The 23,632-nt window shown below is 38.7% G+C and overlaps 1 protein-coding gene across 1 annotated transcript in view; it reads right to left on the bottom strand.

Moving 5' to 3' along the window:
* LOC126183871 (importin-13) overlaps positions 1-23,632 on the bottom strand; it is a 190,990-nt gene that overhangs the window by 73,662 nt on the left and 93,696 nt on the right. The window contains exons 10-11 of the mRNA XM_049926165.1: positions 19,369-19,550; positions 11,463-11,624 (exon numbers count right to left, since the gene is read on the bottom strand). Of these exons, the coding sequence (XP_049782122.1) occupies positions 11,463-11,624; positions 19,369-19,550 (344 nt within the window). The remainder of the gene's footprint in view (positions 1-11,462; positions 11,625-19,368; positions 19,551-23,632) is intronic.

Raw genomic sequence — 23,632 nt, 5'->3', positions numbered from 1 at the left:
GGAAATGTTATTGGCTGATGCTCTGTTGACGTCACACACTAGGAGAAAGACAAAGCTATATGTGCGTTATAGGAGTGTTAGCCGAAGTTACAAGGTTTTTACACACTTTTTCTGAAACCAGTTTACCTATTTAGTGACTGAAAACACAATTAAAACTTTTAAGTAACAACAGAAACAAATTTTTTGAACACTGATAATGGAAGCCTTGTGAAAGTTGATGTGTTTATGCTCCCCAATTCAGAGCAGCGTTATGTGCAACAACGGACATTCTTTTCTCTGCTCCCTGACCATCATTAAACTCGCTCAAAACTAAAGAATTGTAGAACTTTTGCAAATGAGTCTGTATATTATAACTAGATTGTTGACAATCAGTCTTGAGCTATTCTTGGCAAAACTTAGAGCTGATTTTGTCTGTAGAAGATACTCAGCAGAAATACAGCATCCAGCAGGTGTTCGGTGGTGCAACGGATAGTGCACCTGACTGCATATAAATAGGTCACATGTTCGAATTCTGGAAGGGTCATACATTTTTAAAAGTTATTTATACCAGTATTTATTTTCTTTTTACTTAGTGTAAGTCTACACTATGGTAATGACACACAGTTGCTACTCCAAGTGTGAAATCAATGTTCTCCATTTTCCTGGATTTTCAGCTTTACCATTACTAATCTTCCGGGATTCTATTTAGGACCAAGGCCTCGGGTTGGTCCGAAGTAGATCTCAGGCTATGTGGCCTGTACTGCTTTGTGTGCTTTCCCTGACAAAGCCTATCACGAGATGGGTTTATTTGCCTCACCATTTTGATGTTTTTGGAAAGCGTTTAGTCTTATTTTGTCGCTAGGTGGTTAACGGACCACATAGTTTGAGTGTATTGACCTAGACCTTGAGCTACATTGTAACATTACACTGAACCAAGGTTTCTTGTAATCACAGTTCCCCTACCACTCTTATCACAACAAATACAGGCAATTTTCACTAACCAGTAGATTATAAACTGAATTAAGGATACAATAGGCTGCATACACAGAAAGCTGCACACTTCATAGTTATTTTCTTCTTACTTAGGTTAAGTCTACACTGTTTTACACATGGTAACGATGTGCAATTGCTTCTTCTAGTACGGGATTTTCATCTTTAGCATTAGTACTCTTTTGGGAAATCAACTCAGGATCTTGATCTTGAGCTAGAGAGTGTCATACCAATTTCGTCAAATAGTTAGCATGCTACAGGATGTTACTCTTATGCGATTGCATGTTGTACTTTAGTACTAATAAAAGACACTCATGTTGCATATGTCGCTGGTCTTATGAGGATAACAGTAACACAAAACTTCCCAATAGTATGTGACAAATAATGTCACAGTTACTAAATAAGATAATGTTTTGTTGTTCATACGAACTTATTCAGGATGTGAAAAAGTATCACTCCATTTATATAACATAGTTGGCCCAATAAGTGTAGTTTCTTACAACTTCTCTCATATAGCTAGCCACACTGTATGCATTTTCAAAAATTGTGTCTAATAGTTATAAACCAATTACAATTTTACTGATACAGTGATAGAAGATTAATGTAACGACACACCAATACATGTTTTCAAACACACGACTATACATGAAAGTATTGCATTGGGGTTTGTTTTACAGTTTCCTATAATATAATTGTTTGTCATCCTCCGCTTGCAGCAAAACCAAACAATAAAATCTAATCCTATCTGTTTTCTCTGTATTGGTCAACTGTGTAGTTTTCCTCTAAAAATAGTTCTATTATACAGGGTGTCTCAAACCTTTTGTGTTGAATTGAAATATGTGGTAGTGGGTCCACAACCAATTAACTGAGATAGAGAACCAAGGTCAGAAATGCATATTTATTGTGTTATGGGAATACACAGCGTACACTGCATAATGACAACATAGCTCATAGTAACTGTTGAATGTGACAACCGCCAGTCTCAATGCATGCATGGAAATGGCACATTAAGTTCTGCCGCACTCTATCAGAGATCCCTGGTGTCTGTCGTAAAAAGAGAGAGGCAGCTTGGACCCTAGCAAGTATGGTTCAAATGACTCTGAGCACTATGGGACTTAACTTCTGAGGTCATCAGTCCCCTAGAATTTAGAACTACTTAAACCTAACTAACCTATGGACATCACACACATCCATGCCTGAGGCAGGATTCGAACCTGTGACCGTAGCGGTCGCGTGGTTCCAGACTGTAGCACCTAGAACCGCTCGGCTACCCCAGCCAGCCCTAGCAAGTATGTCTTTGTCCATCTCTAAGGGGGTTTCATACACCAATGTCTTGACATAACCCCACAGGAGAAAGTCCAGGGGTATGAAATCCAGTGATTATGCTGGCCATGAATGGGACCTCTCTTTCCAATCCAACAATGAGGGTATGTGTTGTTCAAGTGCTCACGGACACTAATATTGAAGTGGGCTGGAGCACCAACATGTTGAAACCACAGCCTTTTGTGGACAATAAGGGGTACTGTCTTCAAGAACTGTTGCAGCACATCTCACAGGAACACCAAGTAATGTGAACCAGTCAAATGGACAGGCAGCAAATGAGGTCCTATTAGGTGATCTTGGACAGTGCCCACCCATATGTTGACAGGGAATTGTTGCTGGTAGCAACCAATGTGGATGGCGTGGGGTTGTCCTCACTCCAGACAAGGCTGTTGGCTGTTGAAAATACCACCACAGGTGAATTAGGCCTAATCCATGAACAATACAAACTGTATGAAGTTCGGTACTACAGAAAATTTCTAGGTGTTCTGATAGATAGTAAACTGTTGTTGCAAAGCCCACGTTCAATTCTTGTTCAAAGACTTAATGCTGCCATTTTTACTATTCGAACGGTATCTGGAATGAGTGATCGTTCGACATGAAAATTAGTCTACTTTGCTTATTTTCATTCACTTATGTCGTATGGTATTATATTTTGGGGTAACTCTTTCCATTCTAAAAGGATATTTTTGGCTCAGAAATGGGTGGTTCGTGCAATAAGTGCTGTAAGTTCACGAACCTCTTGTCGACCTCTGTTCATGAGCCTGGGTATTTTGACATTGGCCTCTCAATATATATATTCCTAACTGTCACTTCTTGTTAACAATATTAGCTTATTCCCAAGAATAAGCAGCTTTCACTCAGTTAATACTTGGCAGAAATCAAACGTGCATTTGGATCTGACTTCCTTAACTCTTGTGCAGAAAGGTGTGCAGTATCGTCACATAACATACGTGCTCTGCGCCAAGTTGTGTATAGTACGTCTGTCTGGTGGTCAGGGGTGTATGCTGTTTATCACCCACCGCCTGTTCCAGTGTACAACAGACACCCAGGATCTTTGCAAAAGTGCAGCAGAACTGCATTAGACATTGCAATACATGCACTGTGACTGGCAGTCATTGCTTTCAACAACTGCTATAAGCTACGCTGTTGTTATGCTGTGTACGCTGTGCATGTCCACAACACAATAAATATGCGTTTACGCCATCGGTTACCTATCTCAATGTAATTGGTTGTGGATCCACTGTCACCACATTTCAATTTGACCCAAAAGGTTTGAGACAAAGTGTATGTTTTGTATGACATAATCTTTTAATACTGCATGCACCATATTATATTATCATTACATCAAAATATTTTTCAATGGATAATTCCTACTTTGTGGGTCACCATCCATGATACTTTGCAGCATGCTGTCTCTCTTATTTAGCCATTATGATTACTTCTGTATACTATTTTCAATGTTAAATTACCTTTGTTAATTCTAATGTACAGCACTTAACATTTCTGTTGTACTCTAGGTCTAGTCATCTGTTACTCTATCATAGCCAACATCGCATTAACCAACGAGATAAAATTATGCGATATGTATCTGTTTTATTCATGCCATGCGAACCCTAAGCAGTACATACATTATGGTTGCACATCTGCCATGTTATTGTAGTACCTCAGCTTTCTTGTGGTACTTTTTTATTGAATTTTACTTATTAGATGCATTCATTATTTTATTTTGACTCTGGATTGTATCCCTCTGTATGAACATAATTTTATGAGAGTTATTATCAAACAGCACACTGTATGTTCTCATTATGACCTAGTGGTTTAAATCATTGTATGACGTAACTAACACTGCCCAGTTTTATGGGCATGTAATTTTTTGTCATCGAGTTTTTGTGTATGCCCTACTGTTTTTTTTTTTTTTTTTATATTGCTTTACGCCTGTAACCTGGGCATATTTTCTTTTATAGCTCTTAATATGGCTATTTATATTGCCAAAACTAGTAACCCAGTAATCTGTTAACATAGTATCCTGGCACTTCTCATCTTTATTCCACTGACAAAATTTCACAAGAAAATGGTTCCCTCCCCACTGCCACCATACACTCCAGACCTAAATCCTATAAGCTGCTCTGGAATCTCGCAAAGAACAAGATACGTAGTTGTAATACATCATGTATTTTATTTTCTAGCCAGAAAAATAACAGTTGATGCTTTAAATGGTAATAAATGAACATCTTGTGTTACCTTACCTGGTGCATGCCTCTTGACATAGGAGGTGTGGCTATAAAATAAAAGAATGATGCTGTCACAGAATAAGCACGCATGCACCAAAGATGAATGACCAATAGCTGTGAAGTACGAAGCCTTCTCAGTCAAATACAGCATCTCTGGTTTCTGTAAACAAATCAGTGTGGCCATGGCTTGCAGGAAAAATGACACATCTAATAACAGAGTAACAAACAATGGGTCAACACATGAAACTTGAGAATACTGTTATTGAAAGCTGTCTTTTACTGAAAGAAGTGTAAGGCAAAGACTGTTTATGATGTACACAGGTTTTTGAGTGGTTCAAGCATTTCCAAGATGACCAAGAAGACGAAGATGACTCACACCCAAGACATCAAAACCAGATAAAAATATTGAAAAAATAGGTAATCTGATTTGATCTTATTGTAAGTTGAGTATGTGATCGACTGCTGAAACTTTATGAATTGATAAACAATGTGTAAGGAAAATTTTACATAACCAATTTAACGTGAGAAAAGTGTCCGCTAAACTCGTGCCAAAAATTCTTACGACTGAACAAAAAGCAGCTCACGAAAATGTTTGTACTGACACTTTGAATACCATTGAAAATTATCATAATTACTTGGAAAGAGTGATAACATATGACAAATTTTGGTTTTTCACTTATGATCCAGAAACTAAGCACCAATCCAGGCACTGGAAGGTCCCAACTTCACAGAGAGTGAAAAGAGTTCAAATGAGTAAATCAAGATTAGAAGCAATGATGGTGTTTCTTTTTTTCGTTTTTCTTTCGATGTTCATGGAACTGCATATCTTCACTGGGTTCCTGAAGGTCAAACTATTACTCAACATTACTACCTTGATGTTCTTGCTCAACTCCATGAGAACATAAAAAAAAAAAATATACCCAAACAGAACAAGAGTAAGTCATGGGTTCTGCACCAAGACAACACATCGGCACACAGCATTGTTTGTTAAGAGGTTTCTAGAAAAGTACGGCATCCCAGTGTTAGATCAGCCATCTTATTTGCCTGACCCATCACCATGTGACTTTTATCTCTTCTCCAAGGTCAAAACTGCATTGAAAGCAGTGACAAAAAAAGCGGCATGTGTCCTAATGATGCTCACAGAGAAAGGCTTCCAGCATTGTTTCCATCAATGGAAAATTCACACAGAGCATTGCAGGGATAGAGGAGAGGAATTTATTGGGGGCAACAATAACTAAATATGTATGTTTCTGAAACTAAATCTTTTACAGCAACAGTCCCATTATTTTATAGCCACACCTCGTAAAGCTTCTTTGGTGACTTGTGAAAGAATTTTGGTCCTTTTATATTCAAGTAGCTTTCCAGTTGCCCTCACAAAGTTAAGGGGACCTCCTTCCAGATCTTTCAGCAAGGGAAAAAAAGACTAAACTGAAGTGGTAAGAGTACTGGAGTGTCCCTTACAGCTACCTCCCTTCCCTGCTTCTCGGTTGTGAACGTGACAGTGCTGCCACTTTGGCCAGATAACCAGTTCGTTTTGCCAGGTAATACATGACTCTAATGTTATTCTGTACAAATTATTATTATTAGTATTATTATTATTATTATTATTATTATTAATATTGTAGTAGATGTTATCAGTTACCATCATAGTAAGTCATTTATACGTGTGAAGTTGTTCTACCAAGAACCAACAGAAGAATCAGTTAACACCAGAGGTAAAGAAATATTACTGACACATGGTTTTTCAGGGTCTTTTTTTTTTTTTTTTTTTTTTTTTGAGGATTGAAGTTTGATGAATATTTCTAGTGTCTGAGGGTGACTACTAGTGGCACTTTAACAACTTGTGATGGTTCAAAGATTTTTGCAGACGTAACTTCAACCTTGAGAATGCTCCCCCATCAAATTTACCGTCTCCTTTTGTCACTTAAGATGATGATATAACAGTATGGAAATTTGTCTGTCACTCCTTTATAGAGTATAAATGGCCAAGAATATCCCACTATGTACAAAATCTGACTGTAAGCACAATGTCCCAACCAAGTGACAAAAAAAGGTAGGTTTCCCAGTTTGAAAAGAAACTTGTCAAGAAGTGAAATTAACTTAGTCAATCCACAAATACTTTATTCCCAGTATGTCAATCATTTTTGCTATTATAATATTACGGCAATTTTTATACAGAGAAGCACCACAAGATCCAATTAAAAATGTCGAAAAACTGCTTGTGCGAGTTTACCAGGACGTCAATTAATACAGCTATAGTGGATTAATGAGCTTTCATTCAACTAAATATATTCATCAGTTTTACCTATTTTAACATCTGAATTTTACTGTTTGAAATATCTGTAAACTATGAATGGTAACTACTTTCTTCTTATTATGGGGAAGGTAGTTACTGAAACATGTGGTGCTCAAATACAAAAACAATTTGCTTTTTTCCATCTGTGACAGTGTATTCAAACAAATGAACATGTTTCACTGGGCAAATCAATAGTATTTTTGCTGTTTTGATCACAAATATATGTTTTGAATCCATGATCTCATTGCGAAATTGTTTACACTAAATCATTTTATATAGTAGCTGTTTAGGTACCCACGCACCACTCTTGGTCATTCTAAGACATTATGAAGAGGAACTCTTTTAAGTGCGGAAATGGACACAATCTTTAAACATGGAAATGGACCCTTTGCAGCACACAGGTACATCAAACATTCACAAAAAACTGACAAGACAATGTAATAATGCTGTGTATTAACAACACAGATATTCAATACAATGCAGATGAACTTTGAAGGTGTAGCAAAAATCTCAACTTCAGAATGAACAGTGGAAGGTTGTGTTTAGCGATGAGAACAGATTCTGACTGAGCATTATTATTGGTTGTTTCTGAAAACAGCATTAACAAGGAAAGCAACTATCTGAGTACGCTGAACAGTGTTACACCGAACCAACTTCAGGCACCACGGTGTGAGGAGCCATAGCCTTTAATGACTGTACACCTCTGCTGTTTGCTGAGGGAACAATAAACAACGCACACTATCTGAAGGATGTCTTTCTGATGGCACTCCTACAACATCAGGGAGCTGCACCATTCATGTATGAAACTAGACACATAAATTACTGAACAGAGGGAGGAAGATCAGGATTTAATGTCCCACTGCTGTTGTGGTCATTAATGACAGTAAAATTTCTTGTCTAAGTCAAGTTCTTCAAAGTTGTATGGCTGTTTGATGATAACCATGCACAGTGTTAATATGAGAAGAAAATGAATTCAACTGTGATCTTCCCTCAAGATGCTTTTTTTTTTTTTATCTTTACCTGGACTAGTTATCACAGTTCTCTGATAGAAGGTACAGTATAACCACACTTTTATGTTCCCGGAATAAAAGCTTTCCCACGATTTATGACATTTTTTATCGTTCCTGTCAAAATGTCCACAATCTTAATTTGCACCCGATTTTGTATCAACGTACTTATAATTTTCCCGTGATTTACACATTAAGAAAAAATATTCATTGAGAAAAATGATGCTGGCATGATGTTGACCATCCAGTAATGTTTACAAATAAAATGTGGTTAAGTTTCTTGACACCAGGGCACTCTACTCAATGGATTTGAACCAGTAAATGTGTAAAAGTTGGAACAATTTGCATCTCCCGCCACTGCCAAGCTCTACTTGGCATGGTGATTGATGGGAGTAACTAGGTTTGTTTGAATACAGATATCACGACCATTCACAACCATTTCCAAACACTCTATTGTGCAAATGCAGTTTCATGATTTTGTGAGCGTTGTGACACCGTCCAACCATATTTGGTGTGTTTCAGCATTTGGACACCTGTAGTGCTAGATGACACTATCATTCACTATGCGTTGCTCAAATGCTTTTAGTTTAAACACAATGCCGGTTATGTATTTTTTTCACGCTGAGCGAAATGTGTTTTGAGAATTTATTCTCATTGTCAAGTGCAGTATTTTCGTATGTATTTTTTGTGATGTTACACAAACAGTGTGTGTGTGTGTGTGTGTGTGTGTGTGTGTGTGTGTGGTTTTCTACATAACTGAGGAGGCACAGTACCTGATAACCTCAAAAAGGTGACTACATTGCATGAGAGGCAGAATAACACATATTCAATGAGCGTTGTGACACCGTCCAACCATATTTGGTGTGTTTCAGCATTTGGACACCTGTAGTGCTAGATGACACTATCATTCACTATGCGTTGCTCAAATGCTTTTAGTTTAAACACAATGCCGGTTATGTATTTTTTTCACGCTGAGCGAAATGTGTTTTGAGAATTTATTCTCATTGTCAAGTGCAGTATTTTCGTATGTATTTTTTGTGATGTTACACAAACAGTGTGTGTGTGTGTGTGTGTGTGTGTGTGTGTGTGTGTGTGTGTGTGTGGTTTTCTACATAACTGAGGAGGCACAGTACCTGATAACCTCAAAAAGGTGACTACATTGCATGAGAGGCAGAATAACACATATTCAAATGCTAAACAAAACATTTATGTACATATTTACACTAGACAATGAGAGAAAATTCTCAAAATGCGTCATGCTAAGCATGAAAAAATACGTAGCTGGTGCAGTATGTCATTATTTAAATAATGAATGACAGGTGAAGCCTTTCCAAAAACATCAATTATGACATCTGAAATTGAGTCAAACGTTTCTACTTCCCAGACAGTTATCAGTTCCAGTTACATCCACAGTTTTTATTCAATAATAAACCTTTACTAGATAATAAACAAGTCCCTGACAAGTCTTTTGATGCCTGTTATGTACATATATAATACATAAAGTGCAGAAATGCAAGGGGGTGTCCCATACATAACTTTTACAGTTTATATGTTATTTCCCACATTTCACTTTTTCCCGCATTTTACAGAATTTTCTGAAGTCCCTTGAAAAGCGCAGATGCAGGGGTTTCACTGTAGTGTGAAAAATCTTCACTGAGTGAATTCACACATTGCTTATGATTTCTACTGCCCTGCTTCTAACCAATATTGAACAGACTTGATTCAAATAATATACACTGAAGAGCCAAAGAAACTGGTACACCTGCCTAATATTGTATAGCGCCCCCGCGAGCATGCAGAACTGCTGCAACACGACATGGCATGGACTCGACTAATGTGTGAAATAGTGCTGTAGGGAATTGACACCATGAATCCTGCAGGACTGTCCATAAATCCACATGAGTACAAGGGGATGAGGATATCTTCTGAACACCACGTTGCAAGGGATACCAGATATGTTCAATAATGTTCATGTCTGGGGAGTTTGGTGGCCAGCGGAAGTGTTTAAACTCAGAAGAGTGTTTCTGGAGCCGCTCTGTAGCAATTCTGAATGTGTGGGGAGTCACATTGTCCTGCTGGAGTTGCCCATGGATGCAGGTGATCAGACAGGATGCTTACCTATGTGTCGCCTGTCAGAGTCATATCTAGACATATCAGGGGTCCCATACCCACACCACTCCAACTGCACACACCCCACACCATTACAGAGCCTCCACCAGCTTGAACAGTCCCCTGCTGACATGCAGGGTCTGTGGATTCATGAGATTGTCTCCATACCCGTACATGTCCACCCACTTGATACAATTTGAAACGAGACTCATCTGACCAGGAAACATGTTTCCAGTCATCTATAGTCCAATGTCGGTGTTGATGGGCCCGGGCAAGACGTAAAGCTTTCTGTCGTGCAGTCATCAAGGATACGTGAGTGGGCCTTTGGCTCCAAAAGCCCATATCAATGATGTTTTGTTGAATGGTTTGCATGCTGTCACTTGTTGATGGCCCAGCATTGAAATCTGCAGCAATTTGCGGAAAGGTTGCACTTCTGTCACTTTGAACGACACTCTTCAGTCGTTGTTAGTCCCATGCTCGCAGGATCTCTTTCCAGCCGCAGCAATTTCAGAGATCTGGTGTTTTACCACATTTCTGATATTCACGGTACACTCGTGAAATGGTCGCATGGGAAGTCCCCACTTCATCACTACCTCAGAAATGCTGCGTCCCATCGCTTGTGCACCAACTATAACACCATGTTCAAACATTTAAATCTTGATAACCTGCCATTGCAGCAGTACTTAACGATCTAACAACTGCACCAGACACTTGTTGTCTTATATAGGCGTTGCCAACCACAGTGCAGTCTTCTGCCTGTTTATATACCTCTGATTTGAATATGCATGCCCATTACCAGTTTCTCTGGTGCTTCCGTGAACGTGCTTCACAAAAATAGCCTTCCACAGGCAGAAGCGTTAGTAAAACAAACAAAATAAAATGTTCTTCTCATGAATCATTCATATATTTGCAGTACAATTAGAACATGCTTCTACAATATAGGTAACTTTGAATGGTACTCATGAACTAAACAAAAATTACATCACACATGAAAACCTCGACTTTGGTTCACATTACACAGTAAAATAACTTTGTCGAAGATTTTATATTACTGACATTTTATAAAATCTTTGATGGTGTATTGGCGTACTTTTGTCATATCTTACATAAAAGTTGAGGTGTGGTAATGGTTTTTACAGAAGATTTGTCACATATCTCTGATAGTGTAATACGAGTCTTTGTGGTAAGCTGCTGTCTTCCAAGAATGTCAGAACAGAATATATGCCAAGAATAGTAGTATTTCCATTGAAGTATTGATGTGTGCCCCCTATACACAGAGTTTCTTCTTCTTCTTCTTCTTCTTCTTCTTTTTTTTTTTTTTTTTTTTTACTGATAGCAAATTATGATAATCTACCTGTACCAGCACATACACGCACATATTATAAGGTGTAAATATTATTACTTCTGTTAAGTTAAATCTAAAAGTTAAATCCACTTCCAAAGTAATTTTTCTATATAAAGTTAATTTAAAGAGGGTAATTGAAGTTATTTGTTAAACAAAAGTTTGGACTCAAATTGTATAAATACCTCAGAATTTGCCAGGATCTCCAATTCTCTAACACAAGGAACAAGTATTTCATTCAAATACATCATTATCTTCTCCAGTGGCATTGGTGACAGCAAACGACCCAAGGCATACATAAGTCTAATATTTTCAGCATGTCCTAGACTTCCACTGATGATGGCTGCCTAGAAATTACATAAAAAATATATGACTTTTCTATGTAACTCCCATGTGAAAGAATTAATGGCTTACTAGAATTTCTCACTACATACAGGATTTTTATGAAAAATGAATAGTTCAACATCTACGAGTATTTATGAGTAAGTACCACTGATCACTCCATGTAGTAGCATTTGTCAGAAACTATAACCTGAATATTTATAAATCACACAATCCAAATCAATTTGGTTTCTTATTTATTGTATCTCAGTTTTAGAAAAAGAAATATTTAAATGAAGTTCAGATGCTGGAAGCAAGCAATCTGCAGTTCATTTAGTGGTATTTATTTGTTCAAAAATGGTTCAAATGGCTCTGAGCACGATGGGACTTAACATTTAAGGTCATCAGTTCCCTAGACGTAGAACTACTTAAACCCAACTAACCTAAGGACATCACACACATCCATGCCCGAAGTGGGATCCAAACCTGCGACCATAGCGGTCGCGCGGTTCCAGACTGTAGTGCCTAGAACCACTTGGCCAACCCGGCCGGCTATTTATTTGTATTTAAGATAAACAGAGATCAACAAAGTACACATTACTTACTAATTCTAAAAGAATTTTTAACATTTATCTTGTATCTGCATACCAATTGTTTATTTCTCCACCAACATTCAAGCATGTCTTGCAATACATCAGAAGTTCAAATGCACTTCCACTCAGGAACAGATAAGTGCTGCATAGCTGTTCTTACATGGACAGAAGGTGAAAACCTGATGCAACTAGATTCAAATTACAAGCAGATGTAGCATTTTAAAAATTTCAGATACTGCTATGTATTTTCTACTCCTAAAAACTCAACAATGGCACCATTATCAGTGATTCAGTATTAATCTAGAATAACATCTGTTATAAGATTTGCCACATTACTGACACACTGGTTTAAGATACATATCTCTAGTGAGATTTGTGGACTTCAGGGTGAAATAGATACCTTTATGGACTCAAGGATTAAACATAGTGTCACCAGAAGATGCTGCAACACAGACCCAAATGTCATCATGTGACAACATAGAATTTATATACACATCTGAACTGAGAGAGTAATTTCAAACATAATGGACAAGATTAAATTGTCCTGTTTGAAGGAAAGTCACTCCAGCTGCTGAACAACATCCTCTGGCAGTATTATACATATGAAAATTCTTCTCTAAAAAAAATATGTATGACCATACACCATAGGTAAAAGTTTTTTAAAAAACCAAAGTGAGGTAAATGCTTAATTATAAATGTCCACATGAATGAAACACTACAGATGGATCCAGATAGAAATTGTAAAACATTTTTAAAAAATCCCATAAATTTCCAAGATGAGAGATGTCCTGAAATTGTTACTTTCTTAGAATTACTTCATTTTCAATCTAAAATTTCATCAGCAGGAAGAAAGCCTTGCCATGGGCATGATCATAACCAAACAGATGATTATATCAACCATTTAGAGCACACACTTTCCAACAAGAATAGCACAACTGCTAACAAAATAGTGTGCTATAAAAGATAATGGGGTGACAAATTAAGCCTTTTTGACAGAAACAAGGATGAAATTTAGCAGCTGCTTGTAGAATTTAACCAGTTACATAAAAATATCAAATTTTCTGCAGAATGTGAAGAATGACAAACGATTAATTATTCTGGATTGGCATATTACATACAATAACCACACACACCAGCTTCTAACCGACATATGGTGACATCATCATTAACTGCATATCACATCATCCTCAGATACTAAAACAAGTATGCTAAACATAGCCCACATAATCACACTAATTGGACCTAACTTATGAAACAATTACTTATCAAGGAAAAAAACATAGTAAAAAGCAATGGATGCTCAGAAACACTTATCAACATATTATTAACAAAGAAACAGGCTTTAAAGCAAGACAAGAAAATAATGGATAGTATCACACAGACAAAATATGCCACCATCTCCTACCTCAGGTTGTCAGTATATTCCGAAAAACACAATATTCACATAGCACTCTACACTCTAAACTAGTACAACAGTTAACATATTGAAAAAGAATATACAGATGATACATACATTGTTTATTGTGGAATGTGGTTAAAACACGTAAAATTTTATAAAACAAGGAAGAGTCACTTTGACATAAAACTGCACTTATCTCTCACAATTTCACTCGCTGTCACCTGCACCGTCACACGATTTCATAGAAGAAATACAATCATATGATCTAAAACTGTCAATTTAAATACAAATAATACAAGATAGAAAATTACGCAGGTGTACGTGGATGACTTATCACTTACAAAAAAACATGGATGAGCCAGTCACCCAGATAACACATTAAAAGCCTCTGTTTAAAATTTTAGGGAACAAGTTGGACATTTCACAGAACTTTAAAAGTCATACCAAATTTGTGTCACTGTCAGTTAAAACAGAGGGCCAATCTGTAGATAAATTAGCTGTTGTCCTGTCTGAATAGCAAACACGGTCAGCTAAAATGGGGCACACTGCAATCCACATGCCACAAACAATCAAAATTGAAGAGTCCTCTCACTGGATCAAGAATCCAAGCAACATAGGGATGAGTCCTATGCAAAGACAAATGAGAAGGAGCTCATCCTGTATGTGTTGCTGGAAAGAGGTACGCATGGTCGAGCTGTTGACTTCAATAGCCACAGCTTATTGTCTGGCACTTCTAGCCAGTCTTCTTCCCATCTATGCATGACTCCATACTTCAACAGTGAGGTGATAATAGCAGGATGGCACACTGAACTATCTAATTAACGTGACATGCCTCCTTGACTGCTGCATCTTCCATTTTGTTTCCCTTAATACCTAAGTGTTCTGCCACCCAGCAGAAAGACAGCTCCTTCCCCAGCCTTTGTAGGTAGAGAAGAGCATTCTGGATGTAACCTGCTGGGTACAAGTGTTGTAGAGAGATAACTGATGGTAAGTCACTCAGTAAAACAGAAGTAATATCTGACATTCCCAAAGGAAGTGTTATAGGCCCTTTCCTGTTTATGATCTAGACAAATAATTTAAGACACAATCTGAACAGCCCTCTTAGACTGCTTGCAAATGATACTGTCACTTATACCATCTTGTAAAGTCAGCAGATGATCAAAACCAATTAAAAATAATTTGGACAATACATCTACATGGTGTGAAAAGTGGCAATTGACTCTAAACAATAAAAAATATGAGTCATCCATATGAGTATTAAAAGGAATCCGCTGAATTTCGATTACACAATAAATCACACAAATCTAAAGGCAACTTAAATTGGAAAAATCACATGGCTAAAGTTATGGGGAAAACAAACCAAAGACTGCAATTTATTGGCAGAGCACTTACAAAATGCAACATGCCTACTAAAGAGACTGCCTAAACTATGGTTGTCTGTCCTCTTCAGAAGTATTGCTGCACAGTGCAGGATTCACATCATACAGCATTGACGCAGAACGTCGAAAAAAATAAGGAGCACTGCGCAGGACTCCTATCGGCAGACATTATACAGTTAATGGCTATGTCAAAGAGGATAATACTTAACACACTTCCTCAGGGAACAACATTCTGCTCCTGGAAACTATTGAACAGCATGTCACCAGCAAAGTGCCTAAAAAAGCATTCTGAGATAAGAAGGATCATATGAATGTGGGTAGGTGGCCACAAAAGCCCCACTGCCAAAGATGTCCTTGAATACTGTGCCTCCATGTAGTACCATATGCTTTACTGATATCACAAAATATGCTGTCTATGTAGGAAAGATTGCTGGATAGTCGCCTCTAGCTGGGTCAATTTGTCAACAGTAGTTCGACATCTCCTAAATCCACACTGAGAACGGCTAAGCAGCTGCCTGGTCTCTAATATCAGGACCGTACCACAGGTGACCATTCGCTACAAGGTCTTTCCCACAGAGCTTGTCAAGGAACTGCTTCTGTAACTACTGGAACACTTTTGTTCTTTTGCTCCTTTCTCAGTTTGAGGAAAGGCATGAAGGCTGACTCTCTCCACATGTTGGGAAACTGTCATATTTAATGAAAACATTCTATTTGCAAGTTTTGCAACATGCTGTAGTGGACTTGGTGATTGCTGAGTGCAGTACGAGACCCTAAGACAATGTCAAATCCAGCTCCCACACTGAGAAAGAACAGTTGGATCTGAAATCCAACTTACACCTCTCACCATCATTGCACAGTAGTGGTGGAATGTTGGATCCTGGCTGGCACTGGCAGTAGTCATCGCAAAATTCTCTGCCATTACCTGGGCGATGTTTCCTGCAGTGTTTGGAGACATCCCTGCTTCTGCACAGCTGCTATAGGTAACCAACTGCATTTACCAGAAATCATTCTGATGGCTTGCCATGCTTTCATAGAACAAGAAGAGTGGTTGACAGAGTCCAGGAACACCTGTCATGGCCTTTTATTGCTCTTCTCGGTTGTCTCTCTAGTGTCGGTCCTTGCTACTCGAAAGGCTGTGACGTTTTCCACTGTTGGGCAGCACTTAAACCTTCACATAGGCGCGTGCATGACGTGAATTGCTGAGTGACACTCATCTGTCCACCATGGTACAGGCTGCCTTCTAAGAAGACCGGGACTATGGAATGGATAAGTCAGTGGCATTGCAGTTCACACGTGTAATGTGGTCTACCCATTCCTGGATACTGCTTCAGTGTTCAAACAGACAACTGGCTGAACAGTGTCCACAGGTGGGTCCAAAGAAGGAAATGGTCAGTGGATTAAGGTCATCAGTAACTTCCCACTGAGCAGAATCTATAAGAGCTGGAGAGCAGAGAGGTCTACGGCTGATGGTGATCCAGTATCAGCACTGAAACGAGTGGGATTGCCCATGCTGAAGATACGCAGGTTCTAAGATGACATGGGGTGCTCTAAAACTTGACCCCGGGCCATGTAGAGTTTGAGCCCCACAATACATTGTGGACATTGAAGTCTCCCAGTAGTAGGAATGGTCAGGGGAGTTGTTCTACAAGATCTGCACAAGCCTCAGACTCTATTTCATCTTGTGGTGGTAAGTACTGAGAGCATACTGTGAACCTTTGGCCCACATGAATTTCAGTTGCAACTGGTTGCAGGTCAGTAACCAGGAGCACAAAAGAGGAGTGGTGTGTGTTATTCACATACAGTCACTCCTCCCTTGGTCCTTTCCCAGTTGGGTCATCTTTGTGGTAGAGAATATAGCCCCAAAACACAGGGGCATCAGCAAGTTTAAAATGTGCATCTTGTAAACACAAGCACATGAGACATCCTGAGTTAGGAGATCCATTTCCTGAAATCGCTGATGTTCCACTGTAGTATGGGAGCCATTTTATTTGTGAGCTTTTTCTTTCTCCTATCTCTCTGCCAGGGAGGACATCCTGCTACAGTCGGAGGTTTAGTTGAGGCACCAGATGGTTGCCTCAGGCACACTTTGTATTCCATTTACCCAGAAGCGGAATCCTTAAAACCATCAGATGGTGCGAGTTCAACACAGTGTAACTGTTTACGACCCATCTTCTTCTGCAGTTGATACTTTCTCTTTGTCTGTTTGCCGAAGAAAACTTTGTAGGAATGTCAATGTCAGTGTCAATGTCAGTGCTGGCCTGCTAGCTGGAGTCCGCCTGCTGCAGAGCTGCTGGAAGCTCTATAATGTTTGGTGAAAACTGGTGGTTGCATTGCTTTACATCGGTTTTGGCTCACCACATGGAATAAGCTTTGTTGTTCTTACCTCACGTACCTTCCTTTCTTCAAGATCGACATTGCAGTCTACTTCAGACAGGGTGATCCCCATACCAACTAACATATCCACCATCAGTACACCTATTCTGCTGGGAGTTGACCAAGAAGCGTTAGATGGTGCCATCTCAGTCCCACGAGCAGCTAGGGAAGGAAGGGTGCACACAGATAGGACTTCCCTTGGATGCATAAGCCTTACACAATTGAATTGCAGCAGGTTCAAAAGATGTTGCCTGCTAACAACTGTTCTGCCTCAATAGCCATGCATGTCATTGGTACACAGCACATCTTGAGATTTTTTTAAATATAGGTTTATACCATCCTCACCATCTGGAAGGTTAAGCCAAAATCTCCATTCCTTGAGACACACAACTTTCCAAGCCACAGGATGGTCACAGAAGCATGCCCAGAGTTTCGGTTACAGAAGACTGGCAGCACTTACCAGTCCCAAACTCAGGCAACCCTGGTTTGCACAGCCTGTACCCAGTGAAAAAAGGCTGAGTTCCCAGAGGAACAACATGGGGTGCACAAGTGGCTTTACTGAATATACCAGAAATATGACTAGCATTACCCCCTCCCCTCCCCCTCTCAACCCCAATTTATTATGGAACTTGTTCTGCATATTATGAAGACTACACCAGAATAATTTTTAAGAACCATTTTCAAGGATGTCTTGATGCATTTAGAGTAAACCATTTTAACACAGCATCTACAACCACACAAATGCAGCATAGGTCACAAAAAGCAGAAAGTGGAATACTCCGTATCCATCACACCACAGCAAACAGAAAAAGCTCTATTTATTAAAAGAACTGGAAATTTACTTGTACAAATAAATATAATTTTTAAAAATGCAAATTTTCTGAATGAGAAAACATAATTCTACAGGCAAGACATTTTCAGCACGTCTGCTGTTGTACTTGTATTAAACTGTTAAACAGTTTTGCAAAACAATGTATATATACATTCCTAGAACGACTCAGCAATAAACATTGATGACAATTGTTGTGTGTCACATGACACATTCAACAAGCAAACAAATATGCAAATCTGAACAGTCAGTACAGACTAGCCAGCCCCAATTAAAATTTGTCTGACTCTGCAAGGATTAACTTCTATGAAAACAGCAGAGCAGCTAAAACAATACTCAGTATGGCTCCATAGTTCCACCAAAGAGGTATTTTGGAATACCGATAACTGCATCAAGTGTCCTGAAAATGTACACAGTTTTGAAGACTTACCAGTTTTTTTTTCTGATAATCCCTGCTTTCAAAAAAGAAATATTTTATAATGACTTTATGCACCATCTTTGCACACAATACGTAGAAATTGTACTACAAAATTACTGACTCTAGGAATCAATCACTCTTTTTAGTACTTCAGACATGAGCAGAACTCATCATATCAAGTACTCAAATTCTTGAGTAGTGTCATAAAAAATGCCTACTTGAAATCTAAAAGTTCAAGGCTACTTAAGACTAGCAAAGAGTACGTCTACATGTGATTTTTTTTTTAGTTTTCCCCCGCAGAAGTTCAGCTGATACCTAATGTTTGCAACATACACATCTGATAAGTACAGTTAAAACTACAATGACAATTTTTGAAGACCATATTCAGACTGCAGCAGTAGCTTTGTCACCGACAGGACAGTTCAGTGTGAAATTAGAAAGCAAGTTCTAATGGTGTGTACAGCATAAGCCATGTTAAAAATCACATAAGTAAAATAAAAAATAATAATTACATCAAGTAATAAAGCACACTGTTTAAATAGAACACAGTTCCCAATATCTTTTCTGTAAAAGATCATGTCTTACCCTACCAATCATTCAGATGAGACTTGATAATCTTTCTTACAACAGCAATTAATCAGTAATAAATAGTGCAAATTTTCACCAGTTTTATTATTTACATAGTGCACATGAAACACAATGCAACTAATAGTAAAGCTTGCACGTGATATATGCATTTAACATTAAAAATTCTGAAAAGTATTAGTACTTTGTCGTACCTGAATGCATCTGATGATATTATCTGCATACTGCTGAATTGTTAACTGGCAGTCCCTTGACAAATCTTTCAAAGCCATTGAGGAAGAAGGTGCTGATTCAGTGTTCTCCAAGCCAGACATGACAGTGGGAATGACATATGACAAGAAAGATGGATTGATGTTAATCCAGTCTGCATATGCACCTAAACATTAATTAGAAAGGCATTATTGGGCATCCATAGAAAAACAACAATAATCTGTAAACTACTTTAGGAGAAGACTAAATGAAACTCTATATCATGACATAATGTCAGTGTGATGCTACATCATTACACTAGCTTATGCAATGTTGTCTATTATGGCAATATGTTGAACAAAGAAATTTATACAAAGAGGTATTTTACACATGTCTCATAGCCATGAGTCATGTCAATTCTATGAATGGAAACTTGCATTTAAGAAATATTGCAAGTAACCCCATGTGATATAAAAGGTACAGCCAGCAAATTATGTTGCCTTTAACCCTTTATAACAATGTGTAATGCTGAAAATTGAGAGAAATACTCTCACTTACATATATTGTATTTTTAACTGTACAAACAACTTTATACTCATCTTGTAACTTCACTTTCTCTTTTTTTCATGGGTTTTTTCATTCTCAGAATTTATTTTTCTGCTGGTTGCTTTTCAATATGCTTTATGTGCAGGATGAAGATAATGAACCACAAGAAGAAGAAGAAGAAGAAGAAGAAGAAGAAGATGAAGATGATGATGATGATGATGAGGAGGAGGAGGAGGAATCCTTAAAAATGTGTGGTGCTAAGTTAATTTCTTTCTTTTTTTTTAAATTTTTATGATAAGCCATATTGTAATTTCCAACACATAATAAGCATGGCGATTACAGAGCAGTTACATGGCCTAAAATGATTTACTCTGAGTCTGGGTCTTAATCCAATTGAACTAAGCTACCAATTACGGAAAACATATTTGGGTCTCCAGATATTAAAAAGGACATTGACTGTATAACTTGATCTTCTTGCTTAATACAAATGATACTTAATTTTAAAAATCTGCACTTCAGACCTGAAGCCACTGGCTCTGGCACCAGTAATTAATATATATTAATATTAATATTAACCCCCCCCCCCCCCCCATGAACCATGGACCTTGCCGTTGGTGGGGAGGCTTGCGTGCCTCAGCGATACAGATAGCCGTACCGTAGGTACAACCACAACGGATGGGTATCTGCTGAGAGGCCAGACAAACGTGTGGTTCCTGAAGAGGGGCAGCAGCCTTTTCAGTAGTTGCAAGGGCAACAGCCTGGTTGATTGACTGATCTGGCCTTGTAACAATAACCAAAACGGCCTTGCTGTGCTGGTACTGCGAACGGCTGAAAGCAAGGGAAAACTACGGCCGTAATTTTTCCCGAGGGCATGCAGCTTTACTGTATGATTAAATGATGATGGCGTCCTCTTGGGTAAAATATTCCGGAGGTAAAATAGTCCCCCATTCGGATCTCCGGGCGGGGACTACTCAAGAGGATGGCGTTATCAGGAGAAAGAAAACTGGCATTATACGGATCGGAGTGTGGAATGTCAGATCCCTTAATCGGGCAGGTAGGTTAGAAAATTTAAAAAGGGAAATGGATAGGTTAAAGTTAGATATAGTGGGAATTAGTGAAGTTCAGTGGCAGGAGGAACAAGACTTCTGGTCAGGTGACTACAGGGTTATAAACACAAAGTCAAATAGGGGTAATGCAGGAGTAGGTTTAATAATGAATAGGAAAATAGGAATGCGGGTAAGCTACTACAAACAGCATAGTGAACGCATTATTGTGGCCAAGATAGACACGAATCCCACACCTACTACAGTAGTACAAGTTTATATGCCAACTAGCTCTGCAGATGACGAAGAAATTGAAGAAATGTATGATGAAATAAAAGAAATTATTCAGGTAGTGAAGGGAGACGAAAATTTAATAGTCATGGGTGACTGGAATTCGAGTGTAGGAAAAGGGAGAGAAGGAAACGTAGGAGGTGAATATGGATTGGGGCTAAGAAATGAAAGAGGAAGCCGCCTGGTAGAATTTTGCACAGAGCACAACTTAATCATAGCGAACACTTGGTTTAAGAATCATGATAGAAGGTTGTATACATGGAAGAACCCTGGAGATACTAAAAGGTATCAGATAGATTATATAATGGTAAGACAGAGATTTAGGAACCAAGTTCTAAATTGTAAGACATTTCCAGGGGCAGATGTGGACTCTGACCACAATCTATTGGTTATGACCTGTAGATTAAAACTGAAGAAACTGCAAAAAGGTGGGAATTTAAGGAGATGGGACCTGGATAAACTGAAAGAACCAGAGGTTGTACAGAGTTTCAGGGAGAGCATAAGGGAACAATTGACAGGAATGGGGGAAAGAAATACAGTAGAAGAAGAATGGGTAGCTTTGAGGGATGAAGTAGTGAAGGCAGCAGAGGACCAAGTAGGTAAAAAGACGAGGGCTAGTAGAAATTCTTGGGTAACAGAAGAAATATTGAATTTAATTGATGAAAGGAGAAAATATAAAAATGCAGTAAATGAAGCAGGCAAAAAGGAATACAAACGTCTCAAAAATGAGATCGACAGGAAGTGCAAAATGGCTAAGCAGGGATGTCTAGAGGACAAATGTAAGGATGTAGAGGCTTATCTCACTAGGGGGAAGACAGATACTGCCTACAGAAAAATTAAAGAGACTTTTGGAGATAAGAGAACCACTTGTATAAAGGTCCAAAGGAGAGCGGAAAGATTAGTGACTGGTACATTTAGCCATTGTGAAAGCGTTACAAATCTCATAGAAAGTTTGAATTGGGACACACTTGCAGATAGATGACACGCTAAACAGAAGGGGCTGCTCACTTAATTCCAAAATCCAATCTTCGCCAAGGATGTAGAGCTTATATTATTACCACCAACTTTCAAATTGCGCAATGATCACCATTCAAAGATAAAGGAAATTAGAGCTCGTACTGAGGCGTTCAGACAGTCGTTTTTCCCTCACGGGATCCGCAAATGGAACAGAGGGGGGAGGAGGGGGTGAGAGAAATATGACTTCGGTGTGAATCGTGCCCTCCGTCACACACCACTTGGTGGCTAGTGAAGTAGATATGTAGATGTTGGAAGAGTGGCGAGTCCCCTGGCGAGACCAAAGTCAGTGCTGCAGGTAAAGTGAAAAGACATACCCTCAAACTCCAGTACTGATAGAACATGACGTTTCTGCAAGATGGGTAGGGCATTTTATAGAACCCACTATGTAATGGTTTCACTAGGGGTAAGATAGATACTGCCTACAGGAAAATTAAAGAGACCTTTGGAGATAAGAGAACCACTTGTATGAACATCAAGAGCTCAGATGGAAACCCAGTTCTAAGCAAAGAAGGGAAAGCAGAAAGGTGGAAGGAGTATATAGAGGGTCTATACAAGGGCGATGTACTTGAGGACAATATTATGGAAATGGAAGAGGATGTAGTTGAAGATGAAATGGGAGATACGATACTGCGTGAAGAGTTTGACAGAGCACTGAAAGACCTGAGTCGAAACAAGGCCCCCGGAGTAGACAACATTCCATTGGAACTACTGACGGCCTTGGGAGAGCCAGTCCTGACAAAACTCTACCATCTGGTGAGCAAGATGTATGAAACAGGCGAAATACCCTCCGACTTCAAGAAGAATATAATAATTCCAATCCCAAAGAAAGCAGGTGTTGACAGATGTGAAAATTACCGAACAATCAGTTTAATAAGCCACAGTTGCAAAATACTAACACGAATTCTTTACAGACGAATGGAAAAACTAGTAGAAGTCGATCTCGGGGAAGATCAGTTTGGATTCCATAGAAATACTGGAACACGTGAGGCAATACTGACCTTACGACTTATCTTAGAAGACAGATTAAGGAAAGACAAACCTACGTTTCTAGCATTTGTAGACTTAGAGAAAGCTTTTGACAATGTTGACTGGAATACTCTCTTTCAAATTCTAAAGGTGGCAGGGGTAAAATACAGGGAGCGAAAGGCTATTTACAATTTGTACAGAAACCAGATGGCAGTTATAAGAGTCGAGGGACATGAAAGGGAAGCAGTGGTTGGGAAGGGAGTAAGACAGGGTTGTAGCCTCTCCCCGATGTTATTCAATCTGTATATTGAGCAAGCAGTAAAGGAAACAAAAGAAAATTTCGGAGTAGGTATTAAAATCCATGGAGATGAAATAAAAACTTTGAGGTTCGCCGATGACATTGTAA

The sequence above is a fragment of the Schistocerca cancellata genome, chromosome 4 (genome assembly GCF_023864275.1).
Source record: "Schistocerca cancellata isolate TAMUIC-IGC-003103 chromosome 4, iqSchCanc2.1, whole genome shotgun sequence".
Taxonomy (NCBI): Eukaryota; Metazoa; Arthropoda; class Insecta; order Orthoptera; family Acrididae; genus Schistocerca; species Schistocerca cancellata.
The sequence above is the reverse complement of the archived record's forward strand: the minus strand, read 5'-3'. Positions and strand labels throughout refer to the sequence as shown.